Consider the following 26,349-nt stretch of genomic DNA (forward strand, 5'->3'; position numbering starts at 1 on the left):
CCCAAAATGAACCATTTTATTCAGCCTCGAAAACAGACACTTCACTTTGCAAACGAACTCGCGAACCGTCTCAATTTTATTGTACACTTGAAAAAACTAGAGCCTTTGAAGCGCGATATTAGATACAAATATGCACAGATAGGAAATATTCACAAGCGCAACCCCCTTCGTAGGAAAAGAACTCCGAAAGGCCTGCTCGTTAATCTCCTTGTCGTTGGCGATGAGTTGGTAGACTAGACATTCATAAATAGGCAGAGCGACCATCCACATCTCTACTCCCCGCATACTCCAAACATGGCAATCACCGTGTCATCGTCAGCACTTGGACTGTTGTCTATCCTCGAGGTATGGTGTTACAAGCGCGCTCGTTACGTACAGCCACGCGCGTACACATTCCAGGTTGGTGTAAAAAACAAAAGTCTCTATCACAACACTGCACTTTGCTCCTTTCTTTTTTCCGCCAAACGAGGGGTGGACGACGTGACGGTCAGTCAGTGTCCATCTTCTCGGGGCCTTTGTCGTCCTTTTTCTGTTCGGAGGGCTGGCGTCCTATTTCGCTCACGACCTGCAAAAATAAACGTCACTTCATTGTGCAAAGCTTCAAAAATCGAGAACATGCGGACCACAGCAAACAATGGCCAAAGTACACTCATTCCACATTTCACTGCTCCCAGGTGAAACAAACTTTGCAGTGTTCCACCTAAAATTTCCATAATGTTCCACATAAAACTGATGCACAGTCGTGAAAAAAAGAAATGCGGTCACGAATATATGCACCGGAACGCAGAAATAGTGCGGCTTCTTTCGACGAAGGTCAAATTGACGCACGGCTTAGTCACAGTAACGAAGATGGAATATGTGACTTTTCAAAAATATCAATGTGCCATTATTTGACCTCCACAAACAGCACGAACAGTATTTTTCAATTTTGTGTGCCCTGGTTCATATTTCCGTGTTTCCATTTTATCTGTCCATGACAGAACGTACTATTTTGTGTAGACAAATACATGATAAAGGCAGCACGTACCTATAAAGTACAACCGACTAACGCCTGACAGAACAGACAATAAATAAACAATTCAAATCAAATGAATCGGTATGAATCAACAAATAAAGTAAAAAATCGCTTCAGCTGTCACTAAAACTTGAAGCATACTGGCAATGTGGTACCTGAACGTGTTAGTGCACAAGCACTACATAGTACAACCACAAGAAATCCATGTGTACTCTGAAGACTAGCATATTTTACCAGCAGAGTTGCATAGGACATTGCTTTATGAAATGACTAACCAACTCAATCATTTTGGTCAGGCAACAAGTTGACACAATTAGATTAATCTACCAATTTTTATACCAGTGCACAAGCACTAGGAGGGTAACCACAAAAATCTGAGCATCCATTTCTTGTCCCCACTTGCAAAACTGGGAATACTACTCTGAACTTTTCGCTTTCACAGGATGCTGACAACAAAAATGGTACGACAGACCACCGCACACGTCAGATGTTAGAGAAGCAGTCTTACAATACAACCTGGAAGAGCCTGTCAAGGCAAAACATTTCCACAAAGGCGTACCACGTGCCACAGCATCTCAGTAAAGGTCCACATCATGACCTTTCGACCATGTAGGACATAAACCAAAAATATTCTACCAATTTGAGAACAAAACCAGAACTGCTAGTTTTCTGGGAAATAGTTCTTCAGGGACGCCTCTTTCGATAGATATTATTATTGTTCATTTTTTGTTAAAGCTGAACGCTAGAAAAAGGAAGGTATTGCAGTGAAGACCAAATCAGGGTGACACCCAAGGACTGAAAGTCGTAGTTTGATGACATGGCTGTAAGTCTAAATATACTTGCACTAGCAGCTTCATTTCTTGTATGTTGGATCAGTGCTTTCCAAAATTTAGCAAAACAGCAAAATTCTGTGCTGTAATTTTAAATTTTAATTGCCTGACGACCTGATTAGATATCATGCTTGTAAATCACTAATTACTTGTATCACAAGGCCAATCTTTCATTTGTAAGCTTATAGGGTCCAAATATGAAAGAAAACATACAGAAAAAAATATTTTCTGTAGAAAGAAAAAATTCAGGGCTGAAAGCGTTAAGCACGCCCAAAATTAGACGGACCACTCACTATTCCTTCTCACCATAGCTTAGGAAACCCTTCTTTCCCTTTCTATGGCTTCTAATCCCAAAGACGCAGGTTCGGTTCTCGGCCGCGGCGGCCGCTTTTCTGATGAAGGCAAAAAGCCAAAATGCCCGCGTATTCGAGATTTCAGCGCGCGTAGATCCCCAAGTGGTCAAAATTAATCCAGAGCCCTCCACTATGGTGCGCCTCATCGCCTCTGTAGCATTGGCGTGTTAAACCCTACAGTCAATCAAATCAATTCCAACTTACCCTGTTTTCCACCTCCTGGAGCAACGAGACAACTGCCTGTAGTTGCTCAACTGCCCGCTTCTCCTCTTCTGCGTCGCGGCGGACGGCTTCAACCAGCTTCTCTTGCGGATTCGGCACCGGCGGCGTGAGCACCGTGAAGCCCGGCCCCTTGCGCACCTCCCGGCCTGCCGCAGTCGCCTTTTTCGTCGTGGCGATATCGTCCAACTTTTTCGCCACTGTGGAACCGTCGGGCGGTGCGGGTGTAGGCGCGGCGGACGCGATGGGGCTCTCGCGGTGCTGCCCCGTGCTGCCGACCTGGCCGGTGGCGATCTTGGCCTCCACGTCGCGGCTGATGGCAAAGTGGCCGTGCGGCTCGAAGCACAGCTCCAGCCGGTCGTGTTCCGCATTGTACGTGAACACCTGCGAGGGGCAGGGTCGGGTTGGGAACACTGAATGAACTAGAATTGCAACCTTTATAGAAAAAGAGGACCTTTAAAGGGGCCAGGCAGACAAAAAAAAAAAAAAAAAACAAGTTGGTTTTATTCGAAATATTTCGTGCTGTACAGTGCCTCCCGCGCTAGTCCGGCAGCAAATGATGTTTTATTCACCGAGAAATTAATAAATTGAAGTTAAAATTTTTATTCGCTTGCCAAATCCTGTGTTTTCGGGACGTCTGCAATGACATCACAAGAATCGCCGTGCAGCCGTCAACCTAGATGATGCCACGATACCGCGAAGGGCCGTTTCTCTGCCTTTGCTTTGTTTGTGACCTATTTGCACCTGGCTTGTTTTTGTTATGGTAGAAAGTAATTGTTTCGTGAAACATGGGGTATACTCGACAAACAGGGTTACGCAAGACAACGTCGCTTACGCCAATCGGCCAGTCTCCTGTAAGACAACTCCAAAGCGGTGGTCAGCTGTGCAGCTAAAACAGGCACAATGCACCCAGTACCAACAGCGGTCGCATCGGTACTTCATGTTTACGTGTACTTTCGTAACTTCATCCCACCATTCTTACTGCTATAAAATGAATATGCATTACATTTAAGTGCAAATAGCTTGTTCAGCAAGCTTATAAGCCCTGCCTAATTTGCGTTTGCTTTTGCCGGCCTCAGCCAATCGCAGAGCTGCCACATATGACATCATAGGTTCTGTTTTAGGGAATAAGCTAGTGGATCGCATAGCCATTCCCCTTTTTCCTAATTATGTAGCTGATCTAGGCGAATTTTACGTTAAAAGTGGTGTCAGTATGATTCTAACGAGGCAATCTTTCGAATGAACTAAGCTTGTGTTTTGTACGCATGGCCCCTTTAAATTTGCCTGAATGCTAAAATCGCAATAAATGAGATAGAATTAACAAGACTAATTTCATAGCTAGTACAACTGGACACCAATCCACTCACACAAGTAAGCTTCTAGGCGTGGAGTAAAATACGCAGTAATTGCACAGAGAAAAAAAAAAAAAACCCTGTCAAATTTCAAACCAACTTTGGTAATTCTCATCTATATTCCAGACTCAAAGAAGTATTCAAAAAAAAATGCAAGTACTGAATTCATGCTACATGACGTCAGCGGTGATGCAACAGAGAAAAATACAAGAAAACAATAATCAGAGTGTTAACTACGCATTCGCATTCCAGTGATCTGATTAAATAGAATCAGAGGCACACAACTGCGCAGTCAAGTTTCTGCGAGTGGGGTTGGTTGGCAGCGACCAACACCAATAAAAATGCAAATGACACCAATAAAGACCCAACATTTCAGACAGTGCCTGTTGAGTCCGCACTGCATCCTCCATTTCCCATCATATCTAGCTTGGTTGTAGAGAGTTTGGAACAAAATTGGTGTCATTGTTATCGGGACAAGGCAGTCTTTCTAATGAACCAGACTTGAACTTTGTCTCTGTAGCCTCACTAAGACTGACCCAGAGCCTCAATGAAGCTTGGTGCTGGGCTAGTTGGTATCGAGACATCATGAAACGTAGAGCGCTGAACTTTACAAGGTGACCATAGAATAAAAGGACACGAAACGTTTGATGCGCTACTAGCAACTGTAAAAAGTTTAATCAACAAGAAAACATTTAAACACTCCTGTGACCACTTATCACATCCCAGTAAGAGTGCGTCTCTTATCAATTTGTACAAATGTTTTAAGATACTCTGTCTCTCTCGCCAGCAACAAAACAGACGGAGTACAGTAAAACCTTGTTACAAGAGGCTCTGTTACAAGAGACAAGAGGCTGTGCTACAAGAGACGCTTGGTTATAAGAGACCTTTGAACGAAAACAGTTTGGTTGGCTTCCTTATGTTCGCTATGTCAGCAACATTGCATACAAGAGACCTTGGTTGCAAGAGACCTTGGTTGCAAGAGACATGATTCCCAGGTCCCTTGAGCGTCTCTTGTAGAATGAGGTCTTACAGTGCCAACGCACTCACCCTCAAATTGTTTTCTTGTTCATTAAACTTTTTACAGTTGCTAGTAGCGCACCAACCGCTCCGCGTGTGCTTTTATTTTATGGTCCTCTTGTAAAGTCCAGAACTCTATGTTCCATGATGACCCCGAGCCATTCTGCGCAGCTTTGTTCCCAGCTCCCAGGTGCTGCCCCGCCACACAAAGATGGCCGCAGTCTGCGCCTATCAGTCGACCGTGCCGCTATTGTCACCTTTTCGGGGATGAGGGGCAGCTGGCAGTGGCGGCCGTCGACCAGGCCGACGTCCCGCTGCATCTGCGCGTAAAACAGGCCCCCCCGGCAGAAGAGCCAGGCGTTCTCCTGCGCGTACGCCCACACTGACCGGTCCGAGCTCTTCAGGTGAGACAGCAGTGCCCGCAGGCCGGAATCCAGCGACGAGGCCTGCTGGGCCTCCGCAATCAGGCCTGCAGGGGGAGGGAGGGGGAACTCTTGACGGGCAACGGCAGTCGATTCCACAAACGCGGAAAGCAATCCGCACACTGGGGCTCTTGGATTTACAGTTTCGGGTTCACTGCAGGTAGTTCGCGGATATTCCGAAGAACTTTTGTGCCACAGAAATACGCGAGAAATACAAATGCTGGGTTGCTTCCCTTACAAGTCTGCGTTAAGTGCAAGGCTGTAAATTGAAGAGTCCCAGTAACGAAACAACGGACGAGAGAAGAGGGCAAGAAGTAACAGTGGTGTTCCATGTGGGGAATTTTCCCTTTCTAGGGGAATTTTCGGCTGTAATTTTGGCCAAAAGGGAAAAAAAGAATTTTTAATAGATGCAGGGAGTTTTAGGAGTCACGGAGTCAAAAAGAAATATAATGTGAGTAACCGGACTTCGCATAATTTATTACTTTATTTTCTTTAGGGAAAATCCCTTAAGAACCTCGTCGGATTTATGTTCAAATATCCGCAGTTGTGTTCCCGCAAGCCACAAGAATCCAAGACCGCTTCGAATACAGTTCATAAAACAGGAGTGAGAATAGAGGAAAGAACACTGCATGGGGAAGAGCTAGTAAAGTGTGAAGTGGCGCTGGCTGATAGGATGAAGCCTGTTTGCATGTATTCTTGCGCAATGTACAAAAAAGTATTTCGGGTGTGCCTTAGTCCGCGTGCTCGCAATCAACAAGAGATGGCACCAGAGTACCAGCACTGAGCTAAAATTACCTCGATTACCCAACAATGTCTCGTTCTTCTTCATATAAACAGTTTTTACTTAGAACTTTAGCATGAAAAGTAAGCATGCTGTTTGGTACAAAACGTAAAATGCATAGTCAAAGGATGGTGAGCAGAAGATGTAGTGGAATTTAGTTCACGCTGAAACTCTCATTCTCTGAACGGCGTCTGCGTCGGGAAAGCAACGTAAAGTAGACATAGGTGTCACTGACTAATGCCGAAGACTGAACAGGAATCTACGTAAAGATCTTTCAGCTGAAGAAAGAGAGCGCAGGGAATTTTGCAGGGAATTCTTGAGAAACCTGCGAGGAAAATATGCTAAACATAGGGAATTTATGAACCGAGAAATGGGAATTTTTCGCCCCAGTACGGAACATCATTGAGAAGTACGGGAAGGCCATAAAGTTTCATACCACTATGAACTAGAGACAAATAGGAAAACCTGGCACCAGCTTCCACTCATGCTGCACATCAATGAGAGTGCCACAGTGTACTGCAGAGAGCTGCTCAACTTCTGCTTGGCATGGCTTGTGACCAAGCTCGAAAGTTGTCGAAAGCATTCATCGGGGATTTTTTTTTTTTTTTTCAAAACATTCATGCAATATGAACAAGCGTAAAAAAATGTTTCCCCCATTGCGGGTTTCACTGCCAGGAGTGAAACGAAGCCATGTAGCAAGCCAGGCCACGTACACACGGACCACTGTTAGCTGTCGTGGTAGCACATGCATTAGTGCAACAGTTTTTCCTTTAGTATATATAGTATATATATTGGTATGAAAATCTAAGACAGCATGCCAACTTCTTACAGGCAACGGTGGTTGATTTTTCAATGTGCAAGGCAGTCAGTAGAAGAACAACAGAGAAACGAAATGAATTTTTTTTTGTAATGTTTTGCCTCCACATGTGTAAACTAGTCTTCTTTTTTTCCAATTTAGAGTTATTGCTGTTTGCATTGAATGCCATGAAAATGAAACCCGAAGGTTACATTGAACGCCTGTATATAATTTGTCTGGATTGCTTCTTTTAATGCGTACACAAGAACTTGTAGTGCATTGTTTTCTGTTCTACACCCCTGAAGCACCCCCCCCCCCCTTCCTTTTTCTGTGTTACCCCTTCTAATTGTTTTCTTTTTTTTTCCTCAACATTATTTCTGTGCCTCCTTTTTGTATAGAAGTGCGTACTATCTTTTTCATTTTCCCTTTCTTTGGTTTGTATTGTTTACGCGCGTACGCGGCTGTCTCCAACCGTAATGAATTTGTAGGGCCCGTCAAGTTGCATGATTGCAACTCTTTCCCTATTGTCCTGGCCATAAACTTTTGTTTGTGGAAATAAAACAAACGTTCAAACTAGCGAGGAAAAAGATGACAGGTAAGGCAAGACACAAAACTTAGTGGAAGGATGAGATTTGGGGGCAAAAAGTAACATGGGGAGGCCTTTGATCTGCGCTGGAATATCAAAAGCGTGACGATTACCACAATGAACGCAGTCAAGACCCACTGAAGAAGCGGCAGCAGCCAATAAGGCACGCATCGCTGCAAAGCCACAGAACTCCGTTAAACAGAAATCAATTAGCCAATGAGAACGCTACATTCCAAACAGTAGAATCTGCATGCACCAGTTACCAGCATAAGCTCGGAATCACGTCACTCTTGAACAAGCCCATCTACAACCGAGTCTCTGAAACAGCAGCATGTGAATGAGACCGGCAGTGGTTAGAAAAGGGTTCTTGGCACTCACTGTGCAAGCGTCTTGCTATGTCCTCCTCCAGAGAAGCATTACTTGCGGGTTCTGCACTGGACAGGCCTCCTGCAAGAGATGGGCAGAGTGCGAGAGAAACTTTTAGAAATGAGCAAAGCTGAAGAGGTGGGAAAGACCTCGGTTGACACAACAGCGCAGATGACGGCGGTAATTTTGACCTAGACACCTCTGGGAATTTCGTGGCAGAAAAGCTTCAAAATGTTCCCAGTGCTGGTACCCACAAAGTACAAGGTACAGTCTACGCTCGTTACAGAGGATCCGGCAGCAACGGACTTCCGCTTACAACACACCATTTCCGTTGGTTTGTTTGGTCCCCATGCATTTTAAGGGGGCACATGGGTCTTTGATCAAAAACTTTATTTTTGCAGTTATGATGATGAAAATTTGGGGGGCACATGTAGTTTCTCATTCTGATTGTAGATATCAAATTTGTTTTTGAGTAAAATGATTATATTCACATTTATTTGGATTTTATATTCAATTTTTTGACAGCCTTTGTAAAAAAACTGCTGGAGGGATGCAGCTAAACAGGCAACCAGTGAACTGTGCACAAATCAAAGAGTGCAATAAGACTAACATTATTGTTCTATCTGGTCTGTAGCAGAAGTTACGACCATTTGAAGTGTGGGCCTGGGAGGCAAAACCGGTTTTTTTGGTTGCCACCTTTCAAGCCCAAACTTCAAATGGTCGTAACTTCTGCTACAGACCAGATAGAATGATAATGTTAGTCTTATTGCACTCTTTGATTTGTGCACAGTTCACTGGTTCCCTGTTTAGCTCCATCCCTCCAGCAGTTTTTCTACAAAGGCTGTCAAAAAATCGAATATAAAAATCCAAATAAATTTTAATATAATCACTTTACTCAAAAACAAATTTGATATCTACAATCAGAATGAGAAACTACATGTGTCCCTAAATTTTCATCATCATAACTGCAAAAATAAACTTTTTTGGTTAAAGACCAGTGAGCCCCCTTAAGTGGAATCCACTCCACTCATAATTGTCCCGGCTATAGCAGACTGTCTACTACAACAGACTAAATTTTCGTCAAAAATTGTTTTGAAATAACATATTAACATAACACCACATTAACATAATTAACATAACACCACAAACAACAGTTATGTAGTGACAATTTTCCGCAAATAAGCCTAATGTTATCTTTTTGGTGAACAATGTTCACAAACATGGAGCATTTTTTTAGATTTATTAGATCAAAAATGTTTTGCCTATATAAATTCCTATATATATATATTTTGCCTATGCAAGTTTTGCCCAAGAATTCTTTCAACTTTTGCCGGGCAGCTGAAGCTAGGGACAGACAGACAGACCGACCAGAATTTTCGCGTCTGAGTAGCCCAAGAAAGGCTATTATTTTTAAAAAAGCACAGGAAAGGGTGACCAACCATGGGCTCCTTGAGACGGGGTCGGGTCGCTTCCGACGACCTCCACGATGACCCGGTCACCGTGGGCCAGGGGCAGGGGGCCGCCATCCGCTGGGGTCACGATCTCCCGTGGCGGGATTCCGCTCTTGAGCAGCTGGCGATGGGTCGGGATCCCAAACTCAGACACCACCCACGCCTGTAGCTCAGCCAGGCTGATACCGTTGGAGCCAGGCCTGAGCTGTCCCTGTGACGAGGGCGTGGGAAAGAACAGCGATGAGACAAGTCCGGCTCCCTTGTGCAGTTTGCGTCACAGTTGGTGTTGCAAGTTGATAGCAATGGCCTCCATGCAACGGGAATGACCATATTTGCAATTACTATGACCATCGATGAACACAGTGTGTTTTAACGAGTTATCTATTTTCGCACATTAAGCACAATGTTTTCCCAGATATTGTACACGTGTTTTCTTCCAAAGTCCGCGTTAATTTTTCAGCTGCCCGCCCTTGAGGCTGTGCATACACTAGTGCTGTAGTGCTGTATAACATTTTTCAATTCTGTACCGGCCCTTACGGGTTGACAGTATGAATAAATAAATTAACGAATAAACAAAAGCATGTTGCTGTACCTTCTGCAGTTGCATCGAGTCCTGCTTTATTTTGCATCAAGGAGGCTCATGGGTCTTTGACAAAACTTTATTATTTGAGTTACTGTCATGAAAAATTTCAGCGTACGGACCATATATATAAGAAATAAATTTTGCATAGAACAAATAGTTCGGAATAGAGTCAAACTCCGCAATAGCAAAACTGCCGGGGAAAGCCAAAAAAATGGCTTTTGCGGGAATTTCGTTACCGCGAGAATGAAACATTAAACGACACAAAAATTGGCCACAAACTGAAAACTTATCTCCGAAAGTCAGTTACATTACTTTGCGAGCCTCAACTTGCAGCAACTTCACAGCTCAGCTTACACACAAAAAGTGGTTCATTGCTAATCGTCGTGCGCACCTAAGAATGATGGTTTGATTGATTGATTATGATATTTAATGTGCCAACGCTTCACAGGCGATGAGGTGCGCCGTAGAGGAGGGCTCCGGATTAATTTCGACCACCTGGGGATCCTTAACGTGCGCCGAAATCTCGAACACCCGGGCATTTTCGCTTTTCGCCTCCATCACTAAGAATGACGGGATCGTGCCAAACACTTTCAAAGCTTCCCACGGGATCGCCTTCTCTGCATGTTTTTCTCCTTGGCCTTCAGCACCGGGTATGTCCGAGCATGCAAGTGAAGCCCAACTTCCTCTGTTGACAAAATTTGCCAGACAGTGTCACCTCGTTGTTCCAAGGCCGTTTGCAAAACTAAGTGAGCACCACTTTGTTGACATCCAGAAAGACCACAGCCGTCAATGTTATTATGTTTTGCGAACTCGTCGGCACTATCCTCCCTTCCTGATTGATTGTAGGGTTTAACGCGCCGACGCAACGCAGGCGATGAGGCGCGCCGTAGTGGAGGGCTCCGGATTAATTTTGACCACCTGGGGATCTTTAACGTGCGCCGAAATCTCGAACACACGGGCGTTTTTGCTTTTCGCCTATCCTCCCTTCCTCCACTTGGGCCACTGACTAGGGCTATGATGGCTACCTCAGCTTGTAGCGATAAAACTTCCACTTTTGGGCTGGCGGAGGTACCTTACTGTGAGAAGACGTTCCAAATGCTGCACACAGAACAAATGCACGCACGGTGGTCAGAGGTAGCGAACTAGTGCAGCCCAAGCCAAAGCCATGCCATGAGTAGCCACGTCTTGCCCCTTGGTGGCGTCGCCACAAGGCTACCTCCACGGTCATTTTTGTAGACGAATATGGCGGCGGCCATGAAAGCATGCGGTGGCAGAAGTTTATGCACTTTGAGTCGGGAAGAAAAAAAAAAAAAAATGCATTTGAGCACTTTTTGGCAACTGTAAGCTTCGAATGGGTAGGTAAAGTGCTGACTGGACCTGCAGCGAATTTCGTTAGTGTGGGATCGCTTTTTGAAGACATTTTGCTGCTGTGAGATACGAAATACGTAGCCGTCCATGGATGTTTGCCGGGTATCCGAAAATATTTCGTTGCTGTGGGAATTTCATACTTGTGGACTTCGTTATCGCAGGTTTGACTGTACAGTGTAGACCATGTATAATGTAACTGCTTGTATGCGGGACCTGATATAACACGGGTTTTCCTGGCCACTGGCAGGCCTCCCATAGAAGTCAATGCATTAGCTTACCACTATAATGTGGTTGCCCAAAGCGAAATACCGCTTAGAGTGCGGTTTTTTGGCGGGTCCGCTGCTCAACAGGCGCAGCTGCGATTTTCGGGAACAAGGAAGAAAGAAAAAAAAAAAAAAAAAAGCCTGAATCAGCCAGCCCACTCAGTGCGCGCTCCCTGCTCTCCTCTAACTTCGACACATAAAAGAAAAAAAATATGCAACCTTTGGTTCGCATGTTCCGTTTGCTCGCTTGTGATAACCCCAATTGCCATTGCTTGACGCACCTCGAAAAGTAGACTTACCTGCCGCCCATCGGAGGTGACCACTCGTACGAAGTTCGGCCTTTCAGTGGCCACGGTGGGCTGAGACGGCGCTGCGCCAGCGGAAGAGACGGCGGGAGAAGGAAGCGGCGCCACGGATGCGCCGGACGCGGCCGAAGGATGGTTGTCCTTCTCTGGCGAGCTGCTGGAGCGCTTCAGCCGCGATGTGGCCGCACTACCCTCTATCCGCTTGAGGAGGCGCCGCTCCGTCTCACTCACTCCGAGTTCCTCTTTGTGAAGAGTCTTGCCAAGGCGAACAGGGAAGGAGGAAGAGGACAGATGTTACGCTTGGTTTTACAGTCCCCTCGTGCGAGTCTCAATTCGAATTCAAGGTTTAACACATCCCATCCATACCTCGGCCCAAACTATAGGGGCGGGTTGTATTCAAGCTTTAAACGGTGGTAGGTGAAACAAACTAGGTTTGTGAAGACACTGGCATTGTCACCCCATTCCAGTGCCGACTTGAATACCAAAGCATCAACTCCCAATTTTAATGGCATGGTCAGGGGAGCATTCTAAAAGAGTTTTGGCTACCCAGAGTTCTTTACTGCGTATCATGATTTCGCCCAAACAGGCCTAGGTTATGGTTATCAGATCCTACACCCCCCCCCCCCCCCCCCCCCCACACACACACACACAAACAAGCAAACAAATGGACAACCAGCATGGCTAGCTTAATAAAGACCTACAAGTAGCAACAGAGAGAATTAAGCAGTGGCTGTCAGAATTCTTGAGAGTTATCCGATACATTTTGGCCCCCCAATGAAGGGCGACCAGAACAGGTCATAAGACACTGGCCACGACAAGTCACAAGCCATGGTGACCACATGGGCCATAACGGGCCACTGGCCACAGTAAGTCGCAGGCTGGAGCAGGTCCCTGACCAAGGTGACCTCAATGCCCACTCTGGCCCACTGGTGGCCTTACCGACCATAGCAGGCCACAAGCCAGAATGGGCCCACTGAGTTCACCTTGTATCCCTTGATGATGAACTTGCAGGGCGCCGTGCTTCCAGGCGGGGTGCGGCTCCCCGGCTGGCGGCAGAGGCGTGGCCTGGTCTCCCCCTCACTCCCGTCCTCTGGTTCGGGCCTATCCTCCTCCATGGAGTCCTCGGGCAAGCGGGTCTGCTCCAGGATTTGGTCCACCACCTGCTGCAGGAGCCGCTCCACACCAAACACACCTGCACGGCACGCACAGTTTTCGTGGCTTGTACGACTGCAGCGTTGCACTGGTGACATAAGCGTTGTTTAATGGTACATAAAGTTGCCATACGGCCAAGTTTTGGTGTGCCGCAGTGTACAGTGCGATCTGCTGTTAAATGGAACGTGGGAGCACATTGCCATGCTTCTTAGAATGGCTTCTATGAGCTCTCAGAAGGAAATCTGCAGTGTGTGTGTGTCTAGGTTGTTTACCAAAAGAAATGTTCGAGGTGTGGGCCTCAGTTTTGATTTCAATTTCAATGCATTACAATTAATCAATTTCAATCAATCAATCAATGCCTTGTCAAAAAAATCAATCACTTAAAATTAATAACAGCTTCAGCTCACGCTGGTCTGCAACCTCAGTCTCTCTAAGCATCCGTTAAAAAAAAAAAAAAACCTTTGATAGGAGTACGTACAAACAAGGGGGAATCAGACAAGGCTTGATGAAACAGCTAACTCAATAAATCATTTAAATCCATCCATAAATGATTAGAGTCAGACCAAAAAAATCACATCACTCCTTTGTCCTCATTTTTCCCCAAAAAATATGAAGGAAAAACAGTCATCAATTTTGTCGGTGAATCTTAAAACACAAGGTGTGTAAAAGCCTGTAAACCGGGCACGTTTGACTATACTCGGGGACAACATAAAAATGACAACCGAGGTTGCTGCCGAGCCCGACCACTGCAGCCAACGGTTACTCAGCGCAGCGCAATAAGTGCCGTACAGCGAGTGTTTTGAATGTAAATCGAGCCGTTTATGTGACTTCTTGACACTTTATCTGCTATAAATTCCTGCAGCGATGACAAACAAACTAGGTGTGGGAAAGAGATGACGATACGCATTAAGCGCAATCTCGCTTGACATCTTGGTCCATCACTTCAGCGGAGTGCCACACTATACAAATGAGCTACTGCCGTTCTTCGCTTGTACTCCACTCGAGTTTAGCACCTTCGCTAGGACTTCGAATACGAGTCAAACAAACTCGTTTTCAAAAGTTCCAATCTGCTCCGACAATTTTGCCCGCCCTCACTCATGCTACCCCGTACACTAACCGGGGAAGGGCACTGAGACAAAGCAAAAGTGCTTCCCTGTTGCGGCGTTGTATACTTGGGGACAACTTTCTGTGGCACTGGAGCTAGTTGTTTCGTGTTACTGTGCCAAAGTAGTTCCTGATAAACTGGTTTCAGTTTCAGTGCAACAGATACACCTTTGCTTCAGTCCATTTCTTTGCATGAGCTCCGTGGTTGAGTGCAATGAACCGCAATCACCGAACATGTAGGCATATTGGCGTCTCCTTCGCTACGCTTCATTTGTTTCTAAGCACAAGCCAATGCTTTGACTGGAGAACTCGGACCATCGAACTCTGAACCAATGACGTCAATTGTGTCAGAGCTGCAGTTTTGAGGGCATGCACTGATATGTAAACTCTTCTTGACCTAAAAACAGCAGTGCTGCTCACTGTTTAGCGTGCCTAAATATAGTGGACGCAGCATACTGAAAGAGCAGCACTCACACACTACGGCGCGAAGTCAAATCCCATTTGGATTGCTTTGAGTGTTGGAGGGTGAAAACTATCACACCACAGCACTCATCTTTCTGGTAACTTCAGGTAATCTTCCAGTCTCCAAACGTTTTACGTTTTGAGACTTCAGGGTCCCACGCGGAACCTCTGCCTTGAGCCATGCGACAGCCAAATGAGAAAAAGCTGGCTAACTAAATGTATAAACAGCGGAAAGTCCCGGTTGCATCAGCCTCACTTGGGCCATACATGGTGTGCAGAGAACTTGCCTCGTCTGCTTTGATAATTTTTGGTCCTCAAGCTTCTTAAAAATCCTATGCGCGAATTAGATCACAAGCTATCGTAGGGAAACAAAGCTGCCGTCGCCAAAAATGCCATGTTTTTTTGTTTGTTTTTTTTTTTCGTGAAGAGAACCTATGCGATGCCAGTGGCGAACACTGGAAACAAAAAACCCAAAAATCTAAAACAATGCTTTCTGTTTCACTCATTCTCACTAATAATTTAGTGCCACTGTCTATCCAAGGCTAAAAAATAAAAGCTATATCTTTTTGAATTGCTTAGGTTGCATTTATTACTGATTATTTTTGTTCAACTACTCTCAGCTGCGCAGCGAAACGGCAAGTTTCAGATCTGTAGCCTTGACTGCATTAGCCCAGAAAGTTGTCCCCCGAGTAAGTAGAATCTCGATAAATGGAAATCGCTTAAACGGAACAGTAGCCTGTAAGTTGGCTGGTTTTGTACTCAGATAACATTAAAAAAACTTTGGGTAATCGAAACTAAAATTTCCACGTCACCGTGTAAACAGAACCGAAAATGAAACTTCTTGTCAGGCCTACTGCCATGAGCATCAACTGCTGAAGATGCTGATCCAGAATATGCAGTTGCAAGGGCTTAAAAAAAAAAAAAAAAAAAAAAAAAAAAAGTTATGCATTTTTTAGTGCACATTGACTAATTGTTGCCAAATAAACTTTGTGAATGCTGTGCCTAAATCTCGTAGTTTTCTTGCTTTCTGAAAAACTATCTGCTACATTCACCTTCCAGTGCTTAGAGTTCCATTCCATGAAATATGAAGAGAGTGTACACACTATAATTTGCACCACTGCACATCTCTTGCAGTAAGTAGATGGAACTCCTGTTAAATGGAACTAATTTTTTCAGCCCCATGAATTTCTGCTTATCGAGAGCCTACTGTATAGGCAGACAGATTTCCCTCATTTGACCCACATAGAAATGCTGATGCCCTTAAAAACGAAGAATCACGAACCCGGGAAGTGTTTGTTGACAACTTCCGAGGCCACTGTGTAGACGTTGCTGTTGAGCGTGGCGTCGCTCTCGTGCTGGAACCAGTACACGGTGTCCTTCACCACCTTGGCGTTCCACTCCAGCGACACGGTGATCCTGGCAGGGGGAAACAAGGAACTCGGTGGCACAACCCAACCCGACCACTCCCAGCGTCCTCACAAACTCACAAACGCAACAACAAGAGCTCACGGCCACTGTACACACACGATGCGTGAGAAAATCGCAGCCAAAAAGGGAACATATGACACGGTGTAAAGCAGCACAAAAGTATTATTCCACAAATGTATCCTTTTTGTTGTTGTCCTTCGAGAAGTCCTACAAGAAGTTCCAGTTCAACAAAAAATCAAATTATTTCCACTTCACGAAACACCGAGCACAATTTAGTAGCTGCTACAGTGAGGTTGAGTTACCGTATTTTCGCGCGTATAACCCGCACCAAATATGCGAAAATGCAGGGGTGAAATAGAGGTGCGGATTATATGCGAGGTAATTTCCTTTGGTGCAGTTTCACTGCAAGGTGTGTTGGGCCGTGATGCCCCTACAGCAGTAATAGCGACTCAGCCACTGTTATCTCATTGACAGTGCTTATTTTGCACATGCAGCTCAATAATAACACTAAGCTCAACCTGAAAAAAATGTATGCTGCAAGTCATCTAGTTACATAGCTAGGTAAGTTTCTTTTGCCTAAACAAATGTGTAATGTTGCTTGCGTAGTAGCTTTGGTCCATCCTTTTACATATAAAATATGCAGGCAATACGCAAGTATACAATTTTTTTTTAATCGACAAAAACTGGTGGTGCAGGTTATATGCCGGGGCTCGTTATACGCGCGAAAATACGGTAACTCTTTCTCTGCCACACCCATCCAAATCGATCACCAGTGATGAAAGATCTCAAACGATTTGACGGAAGCTAACACAATAAAATGCCGCAGGATTTGGCTCGCCCAAACTGTGGCACGTATGGTGCGCTGAAGAACCAAATACCACATTGCGCTAAAATTCATGAGCGGATGGCAGCTGGGTGTGCCTCTTTGAGCTCTAAACTTTGCGCAAAGCAGGAGGAGGGCCAACTCACTGTTGCGGCAGGGTGTCGTACTCCTTGCCGTCCCAGTAGTGCTTGTAACCGCAGCTGCAGTAGTTGGAGTTGGACGGCGTGCGGGTGCGGTCTCCGTTTCGGAGCTCCAGGGTACCGTCTCCCCGGAGGTGTCGAACGTGGGCACTGCGTGGGTATAAGACAAGTCGTTTGCAGCCACAAGCAGCCAAGCCACAAGTCACGATGAGGTAGGCCAATGCTTAACGTAACCACCATCATCACGAGGCAGAATGAACTGCCATATCTCCCTTCCACCAGACTTGTTTATTGGCCCTAGAGTGCTCTTATGCTCCCCATCTGGTAGATACCGTTAAGTCGGAATAAAGGTCGAGATTTTTCACTAAAACTTTTGTTGAAAAGTCACCCCTCAACCTATATACAGGAGATTAGCTTAATTTTTTTTCCTTTTTTCGGCCTCAAGGTAAGGGGTTTGACATATACAGTCTACACTCGTTACAACGGACCCTCTGACTCCGGAAAAAAAACGGATAAGCCTTACAGTGGGTACTTTGATTGATATTGCATGCACAGTACATACTTTGTTCTTTCTACACTCCTGCAGCACCTCTGCACAGTGTTCGCGCGAGGGCAAAGAATCGCGTAAACACCGTTTCCAAAGCTTAGCGCCGGCACTTCGAAAAGGCCTAGCCAATGCGGTCAAACGTGTAAAGACGCAAGATAAGCTGAGCAAATAAAGCAAGAATATAACTAGGCGCAATTATAAACCAGCTATAAAACATCAGTCGTGTCCATCAGCATTAGCTAGGCTTTTTCAAATCCCCTCACGACGAGGCAGGTTTTCCCGAAACCGTTCGTCAAACAAATCGGATCGCTGCCTGACGTTCCCTCAAGGCAGCTTCCACATTTCTTGCGATTTTATTCTGGTCATTGAAACAACTGTAATGAAATAATCTGATGACGGACAGCTGTAAAATCGAAAGTTAGACCAGTTGGACTGCGCACGGCTACCGGCAGATTGCACACAATGAATGGGGAACAACCCCTACTTGAGGCATTTCTTACCTTTTTCACCGAACGGAACGGGAATGATGCATGCGTGGGAATAATAAAAACCAAACTTCACTGAACCCGAGTTTTTTATTACATAAAAAAAACTGACGAGGGCAGACTCGCCTCCGAGTGCACCACTTCGAGTATTCGATAGCCCTGTTTTCAATCTCACCGGAGTCGCGTTTATCGGCAGCGGCCTTGTTCTTGACGGTAGAGCAGACACTCTGCTTAGACAGGCCTGTACTTCTGGCGATGTCAGCCTGTTTTTTCCCCATGTTCAACAGCGTTAATTACGCTTAATTTATCCGATAGTGAAATCAGCTACCCTGCCGCTTATGCCGCTGGTCGCAAAAAAAAAGCCACTGGCTTGGCTTGGCTGCGCCAACGACCCGGCTGCCAGCAATGTTGCCAGACATAATAGTTTTCTTGCCAAAATAAACAAATAAAAAGCACATCGGGGGCCGGCCCCGCGGAAGTCCGCTGTAAACGTCCAGTCGAAACAATTTTCGCCTAAAATTTAGTCTGTTGTAGCCGATAGTCTGCTCTAGCCGGGTCCGTTGTGAGCGGAGTGGACTCCATTTAAAATGCATGGGGACCAGACAAACCAACAGAAATGGTCTGTTGTAACCGAAAGTCCGTTGTCGCCGGATCCGCTGTAACGAGCGTAGACTGTATTCCGGCTCGACCTATATTCCGACTTACACTGTAGTATGTACTCTGTTCCTCATGCAGTTAAAGTATTGTCTGCCAGGCTCATCAGTTGACTAGCTCAACTTGACTTTTCCAGCTAATTTTCAGCTGGTACAATATCTACTACAGAGCTTTGTTTCAACACTACATTACCTTCATTTCCCTCATTCTTTGCACTGACATTCATTGCCGTTTCATGCTATTTCCCTGTGCATTTCACATAAACTGTGGTGTTGATAGCGTGCTCAGAGTTTGTCAGGTGCACCACGCACACTTGAGGAGTTCCCTTGAAGATGCGCACACTTGAAACCACCGAGGAAAGGCAGAGTTCATGAGTGCCTACTACACCATAAAGACGTACAACGAATGAGACGTCATGTTACAACCTTGCAAGCGCTTTGGTTGCAGTGTACTGTCTACACGTGTGACTGGGGCGAACAGACTCACCTCTGACACCAGCTGCAGCATTCCAGGGAATTCTTAGAGATGACTGGTATCAGCTCGTCCTTTTCCCGGTTATACCAGCACGTCACGCCTGCGAGGAAGAGACAAAAGTTACAAGCTGACCGGTGAACAGGATGCAATAGCCTCTTGCAATAACCTCTAGATGCAATGAACTCTTTCCCGGCCAGGCAAAAAGCTGGAATCTCTGCCACCTACACAACCAAGTGACAAGAGACTTGGCAATACTTTCCAAGTTTAAGTGACTGCCAACTGAATAAGAAGCCAATCGTTTCTGAACTGCCCTCGAAAAGCCTTGCGCAAAGAGTACTGTGTGTACCCACATTATAACCAGCACCCTTTCCTTTTTGAGAGGGAACCACACCTGCAAATTATGTGTGCACAAATATGGTAAGAAATGAAGACTACCTTATCGCCGTTTTGAAAGGGGCTGTAGAACATCACTTTAGGGCTTTCGCACAACAGATGTACTCGAAAACCTCCTTAGAGGAAGTGAACTCTTGTGTGCCATACTTAGCAGGCATTACATGGCTGCCCCGGTCACATGCAAACGGTTATGCCAATTTTCGTTTCAGCACAAATTTTATGCTATAGTTGAACCCGTGCATACTGAATCCAATGAAAGTCCGAAAATAGTTCAATACAACAGTTAATCCAAGGTGCAAAACATACTGAATACAAGCACTTTCCACGGCTATGTTTAGACTACCCATTATAATGAACAATTTGAATAACCAGGTTTGAAATCAACAGTTTCACACACGCACTCTGTGGAAAGCACAAAGAGAAATGCTGCGATGAGGTGTGGGGCCACGGTGGAGATGTTAGCACTGAAATACTCCTGAAATCCTAATGATTCCCTTACTTACAGCAGAGGGGGTTAAAGCAGGCCAGGAAAGTACTTCCCCATCTACTGAAAACCAAAACGACTGCTACTCTAGAAAACAGAAACACAACGCTTGCAAGATAACTAATTGGGGGGTTCAACACGCCAAAGCTACAGTTGGCCTTTGAAGTGCACTGTAGTGGAGGGCTCGGGATAAATTTTGACCACCGGGTGTACCTTTAACTCTTTCGGGACCGCTCCATAGGCCATCGATCACATATGATCGATGGTTTCGCGAGCCTGCAGAATACAAATTTTCGCTCGATGGCACACCTAGCGACATCTAAGAGATAGTTTGAAAACTGGAATTTTCTCTTCTGTGAAGTTTCTTTTTTTATCGCCAGGTGGCAACGCATCAGATATTTTATTCTGACGGGCAGTGGTTTCGAATGTAAACAAACATGGTGTCATACTCGCGCGAGCGCGATAAGAAATCCGCCTCGTCTCGTCTCGCATATCTTCGCCTTCTACTGTTGATTTTAACGATGAGAGTGGCAGTGAAAAGTCGGAATGCGGCTTTAGAGAACGGATTTCAGCTCGAGTGAGGATTCGGGTGTCGATCAGCTTGGAACATCAAATCGCGCTCAAAGGTGGGTGTTGGTTTCGGTTTCAATTGGTTCTGGAGTAGCTTTGTGCGCTCGAAATATGTTCTGGCTGGTTTATATTTATTCGCTAGGGTGTTAACTACCTATGGTGGTGATCTCCTGCCACCAGCGCAGAAACGGATCAAGTTTTCGCCGAGACAAGAGCCAGGCGTGTACCTGGGCGACGCAGTAGCCATGGCCTTAGTGCCAAAGAGATCACACACAAAACAAAAAACCAGTTACACCTAGCCACATCAAACTTTTGTGATAAAGAAACAAAGCATTGTGTTAGATTTTGTATATCCTGAAATAATTTTGTTCTTTTTTAATGTTTTTATATTTAAGCTTTTTTCCATATTTTTCTTTAGTTTTTTTACGAAGTTCTTACTTTCAGATTTTTTCATGGTTCTATCGTCAGTGTTGAAGTAAAACTTGGTATTGTATGTCAAAGAACATATAATTAGCTGCATTTTGGTATATGCTAAGGCAGGATGGTGCCTTTGCTTTGTGTAATAAAAAATTTGTACCAAGACCTCCATTTTTCATCACTTTTTGCAGCGGTCCCGAAAGAGTTAACATGTGCCAAAACCTCGACACACAGACGTTTTCACTTTTCGCTTCCATCTGAAAAACAGCCACTGCGCCTGGGACTGAGCCTGCATCCTAGGGCTCAGCAGCACAAACGTCTTAGCCACTGAGCCCCGTGGCAGGTAATGCTTGCAAAATAAAAGTTACAACGCTCGATCGGAGCGTTACAAGAAAGTCATGCACAGAACTGTAGGCAGCGGGTGGAAACCACTAGCAAACTTCGACCGGATACCGCCGCAGACCCGCAACGGTACGTACCATACTTGACGAACGGGTACAGCTTGTCGGGCTGGAGTGCCGAGCCCCCGTTCATCTTGACGGCGGCCGTGTACAGCAGTCCCCCCGGCCGGAACCACTCGGGAGAGACGTGGTGCTCGCACACCGCGTTGCACGTCAGGCAGCGGTACAGGCGGCGTTCTTGCACCGCCCGCTGGGTCGCCCGCACCACCAGCGAGGGGTGGATGCCCACCACGCCTGCGTGCACAGGGGGAAAACAAACTATTGCAGGCACTAGCTGTGGAGGTATGGTGGGGTGAAGAGATATTAACGACTGAGAATTGACGACGCCCCTTCAGTTCTTGTTCATGGGCTGAAAAAAGGTTTGAACATTTTTGAGAAGAAACAGTATGAAAACTGTTGTAGCCTTTGTCAGAAAAGACAGTTGCACTAAGAAGCAAAACTAGACATCCTGAAATGCCCTCGTACAGATACGAAATTTGCCAGTGAACAGCTGGTGGTGTGCAAGGCCGATATGAAGCGCTCTCCCTCTCCTTCTCTGAACTGATATCCAATGACTCGGTGTTATTGTTTTACTTCAGCTGGAGCTACTACTACATAAGGCATACGTGAAGCGCAATTACGAACGGCACGCTTTTTTTTGGGGAACTGTAACAGGCGACAAAAGTGCCATGGCAAATCAGCCTGAAGTTTGGTAACTGCGTAGCAACACCAAATATGAATTCCGCAACGCAAAAATGAAACCAAAACTGCTGGAAGTTGCCTGAAAATGCCATCTAGTAAACAGTTGGTGTCGTTTTCAGGTAATTATCACCCCTCAATGCTGTCGAATTACAAAGCTGACAACACAATTTGATATAGCACTTGCTGGGAGCCTTCTGATCAAGAACCTTTGATGGTAATGCAGCATAACCATGAGTGGCATGCTTTATTGTCAAGCACAGCAGCCATGCCTTCTTTTGCAACAACACACACACCTCCGGTCGCTAGAAACGCTATCAAAAATCTCAATGCCGGAGTGGGAAAATTTAAACTGATTCTAAAAGTGCAGTGCCTACATTAACCACTGGGGTATGTTAGGTGCATTAGAAACAACCACAACTTGTCGAAACCGGCGATACCAAGCATCGATCACCGGTGACTGATTTCAATAGGCGTGGTAACGAAGAGTTAGACAACGTGGAGAAGTGCGCATTGTCGCATGCACCGAAGCTGTTCAACCAGAAAAAACATACAGGACCATTCCGTGCGAAAGAAAGGCAGTTTCATCAGTAAAGTGATTTTATAAATGGTGTGCACTCTTATTATATTATACTCTTATTATTTTTTAAAATAGGAAAAAATGAAATTTCAAAAACTCTGCAGAGAGAATCATCAGACAATGTGCAAGCACACACCGCTCAACTAAACACCAAGCTGCTTTGAAGTCTGTTTCACTATGTACTTTACACAAACGCATTGCTGGGAAGACAATTTTCAACGGGCAATGTAAGCAGCCATATATACGAAAATACCCACCCAAGCCCCAGGTCATATCGTTATTAGGCTTGTCTCATGGGGCAAAAGTGTGACAAGACAGATGGGCTTCCTCGTACACCCATAAACACTCACGCGTTCAAAACCTCACCGGTGCGCTTGTAGACGTAGTGGTGGACGTCGGCGACGAGTGTTGGGTGCACGCCGTACTTGAGCTGGAAGACCTCGTCCATGGCGGCCGTCAGGCGCAGTAGGTAGGCCTCCGATAGTTGGTAATCCCCGCCCACCGTGCAGCAGCCGTTGGCGTCAAAGTCCATGTACGAATCCACCAGGCTCTGGGGCACGCCCCACGCCTTGGGCAGCAGCGACCGGGGAAGCTGGGGAAGCTTATCCCCTAGAACAACGGGGAATGAAGAGCTCAGAGCTCGACACTACTACGGTGTACTAGAAGGTAAGGTGTGTTGTTCAGGGGAAAAAACCAATAGAAAGCGCAGGTCCCTTTTCCGATGAAAATATTTTATGGAGCGCAGGGATTCCCCAGAGAACCCCTGTTGCAGCCAGCGCCATCTATAAGTTTTTAAAGCAAACTAAACAGTTATTTGACAGGCTTATAAAACTTTATATCATTAAATAAAGAAATAAGACTATTTAGGGCAATTAATAAGGATTAATTTAGCAAACAAAACTTCTGAAACCAACTGGTAAGCAGTGGCCACCAGGGGTGCTGCTTACAACAAGGGCTCCGCAGCAGAAATTTTCATCGCAAAAGGGACCCCCCTAATCAGCCCCGAATGACACACCTCTCTCTTCTAGTACAGTACAACACTACGGTACATCAGCCAGCCACTAACTCACCCATGCGCACGCCGACAAGTGGGATATAGTGGTTGCGGCCCGAGGAACTCCAGGAAAGGCAGAGGGGCGGGTTCCGGCGGTTGAGGGGGCCCCCCCGGCAGCTTTCGGGTGCCACCAGGCAGGGCAGGAAGAGGGCGGCATAGTCACCAGGGCTCTGCATGCCGGCCAGCGAGTCGAGCAGGATGATGGGCCGCCGCAGCACATTGGCCAGGCTGAACACGTGGATGTTGCGCAGGCCCAGCAGCTCCCCCTCGGGCGGCAGGAACTCGGGGTCGCACTCCGCTATGATGGACGGCCACTCCTGCTCGTCCACAAAGTCCTTCAGCAGCTCCTGCAGACCAGATTCAAAAGCGAAGGGCATAGAACCAATCCCTGTGGCACACCCTGCTCTCAAAGTCTTTCGAGAGCATAATTTCGCTTCATCATGATTGGTGCTTTTCTGAGGAGAGCCATGAACGAACAAACTTTCTTGATCCTGTACAGAAGCCAGACGAACGAGAAATGCAACAGCATTTCCTTCTTCGAAAAGCTTCAAGAGCACAGTATTGGCTTCAGGCATTTGCAAACTTTTATTGGCCAGCAATATCGGCCATATGCTCAATTCAAGATAAATTAGAAGTTTTTACAGTAATGAATGGTCCGTTCCATGGATGCACATTTTGGGGAACACATTAAAAACGGTAATGCATATTTTCAGAAATTTGAATGGGTTAAAACGATACGAGTTCAAATTGGAATTAAGGGCTTTTTGGGAGCTGGTTGAAAAGGGAAGCGCCCGAACTTGAAGGTAGTGTAATGTACGGTGCTCCGTCAAGCCCCAAGCAGACAAGTACCGCCACCTGGTAGGGTCCACTTCAATAGTGACTCGCGTGACTTACTAGTGCGGGCCTGGAGCTACAAGGCGCACTTAAGCATGGACAATGCCGGTCACCTTCCGGCTAGTTCATAATAAAGTACCTTCCTTTGTGTTCCATCAGTGCGTCCACGAGTCCTGCATTCTCACCTCGAACTACCAAACTCCAGCAACCAACAGGGGCGGTATTCTCGAGTTTTGTCCCTTTTGCGTCCTTTTCAAAAGTGTCCCTTTTGGCGAGCCCTCATTGGCTAAAAGCAAACAACCGGAAGTGACGTAATGCAAGCGCAACAAACCCACTGCCAACGCCCACTGCTTAACCGGAAGAACGTCACGATGAAAGGGACTCAAAAGGGACGTTTTCAAAAGGGACAGTGGCGAGAATACCGCCCCAGGTAGTTTCGAGAACGGCACACATGGGACATGTCAAACGGGAAGAGAGTTTCGGGAATGGGTTCAAACAATACTGGTTCAAACAGGAATGGATTGTTTTGGGCTACACCCGCTGGCCTAAGAGAGTCCTTCCAAATTGAGCAACATTGTATAAACAGTGGAGCTTTCGTAGAAGCTGCAAGTTCACCGTTGCAGGAAAAAATACCAAGAAAGTGCAAATGCTCGTGAGCGCATACCCCCTAGCAACTGCCGAACGTCCATGGCACATGCAGTGACTTTAGGAGAGAGAGGGAGAGAAAAAAAGAGAAGAAGAAGAAAAAATCCAGTGCTGTTGTCAAGTGCTACCATGCATGTAAAAAAAAAAAGAAACTCCAGCGCTAATGTTGAAAAGACACCCAGCTTGGAAGAGGTCACCGCAGCCGCTGCATTCTCTAGAAGCCATTCCGGATAATTGGAGACCTGTGTGTGAGTGTGCCAAATCTTCCCAAGACGACTTGCAGATCCTGCCACCGCTGCCTCAAGTTGATGTCGCAGAGTTGGTGGAAGTCTACAATGCCAAGGACGACTTTGCGTCCAGCACTCGCCGCGAATAAGGTGACAACCTCTTCAATGCAATGACCACTACTAGCACTGCAACTATTCAAATAAACAACGATACTGAAAACTTAACTATATGTCCAGCCAAGCCCACCTACAACAACGTTGCCACTCAAGTATTGCGCGCGAGTGCAAGCTCCCGTGAATATTTGTCTTCCCGGCCCCTTCAACGCACAATCTACTCCTCAAAGAAAGGCACACCGCCACAGCAGGCGGCGGTCGTACCTTGTAGTGCGTGAGGTGCTCCTCCAGGTGCCGCTTGAGGTGGCAGCGCAGCGGGTGCCAGAAGAGCTCCCGCCCAACGAGGGCCCGCGACACGGCGTGCACGAGGCAGTGGCCGTCGCCGTCAACGTGCACGGGCAGCAGGCGGTCCTCGCCATCGTTGTGCGCTCTCACCAGCGCAAGGGTGCCCCTTAGGTAGGACAGGCTGCCCGAGACATCGCGGCCGTAGCCCGCAACGTCCAGCAGCTCGGGGTCGATGCGGAACGCCCGCACGGCCAGCAGGCTGCAGTCGAAGAAGGCCCCCGCGCCCATCTCGGACAGCGGCCGTGCCTTGCCCGTCTGCTTGTCCATGCCGTACGTGGTGAGCAGGGGGGAGACCAGCTTGCAGTGGTAGTTGGACAGGCCGCGCACCTTGATCGTGTCCTCGCCATGCTTGGGCACCAGGTTGCCTGCACATTGACAGGGGAGGGGATGAACGACCGACCGGCTCTCAGAAAAAATGACTCATTTACCCCAAATATTTATGGTAACTGCCCATAAATATTACGGTCACTGTACTGACTACAACAACGTGTCACTGTACTTCAGGACTCGTCGGCATCGTAACGTAATCATAAACCCCAATCACAAGGTCCCGCTCTGCATGTACAGTCGT

General features: G+C 46.3%; 1 protein-coding gene across 1 annotated transcript in view; it reads right to left on the bottom strand.

Annotated features, from left to right (window-relative positions):
* Positions 1-26,349, bottom strand: part of LOC144162964 (deubiquitinating protein VCPIP1-like) — a 39,094-nt gene continuing 12,745 nt past the window's right edge. The window contains exons 3-16 of the mRNA XM_077693707.1: positions 25,698-26,143; positions 23,630-23,960; positions 22,926-23,168; positions 21,320-21,535; positions 18,989-19,076; positions 16,823-16,966; positions 15,708-15,841; positions 12,691-12,899; positions 11,702-11,962; positions 9,177-9,399; positions 7,750-7,818; positions 5,044-5,255; positions 2,403-2,801; positions 1-565 (exon numbers count right to left, since the gene is read on the bottom strand). Of these exons, the coding sequence (XP_077549833.1) occupies positions 488-565; positions 2,403-2,801; positions 5,044-5,255; positions 7,750-7,818; positions 9,177-9,399; positions 11,702-11,962; positions 12,691-12,899; positions 15,708-15,841; positions 16,823-16,966; positions 18,989-19,076; positions 21,320-21,535; positions 22,926-23,168; positions 23,630-23,960; positions 25,698-26,143 (3,053 nt within the window). The 3' untranslated portion in view covers positions 1-487. The remainder of the gene's footprint in view (positions 566-2,402; positions 2,802-5,043; positions 5,256-7,749; positions 7,819-9,176; positions 9,400-11,701; positions 11,963-12,690; positions 12,900-15,707; positions 15,842-16,822; positions 16,967-18,988; positions 19,077-21,319; positions 21,536-22,925; positions 23,169-23,629; positions 23,961-25,697; positions 26,144-26,349) is intronic.

This window comes from Haemaphysalis longicornis, unplaced genomic scaffold (assembly GCF_048455015.1).
Source record: "Haemaphysalis longicornis isolate Haplotype H1 unplaced genomic scaffold, Haemaphysalis longicornis Haplotype H1 scaffold_12, whole genome shotgun sequence".
Classification (NCBI taxonomy): Eukaryota; Metazoa; Arthropoda; class Arachnida; order Ixodida; family Ixodidae; genus Haemaphysalis; species Haemaphysalis longicornis.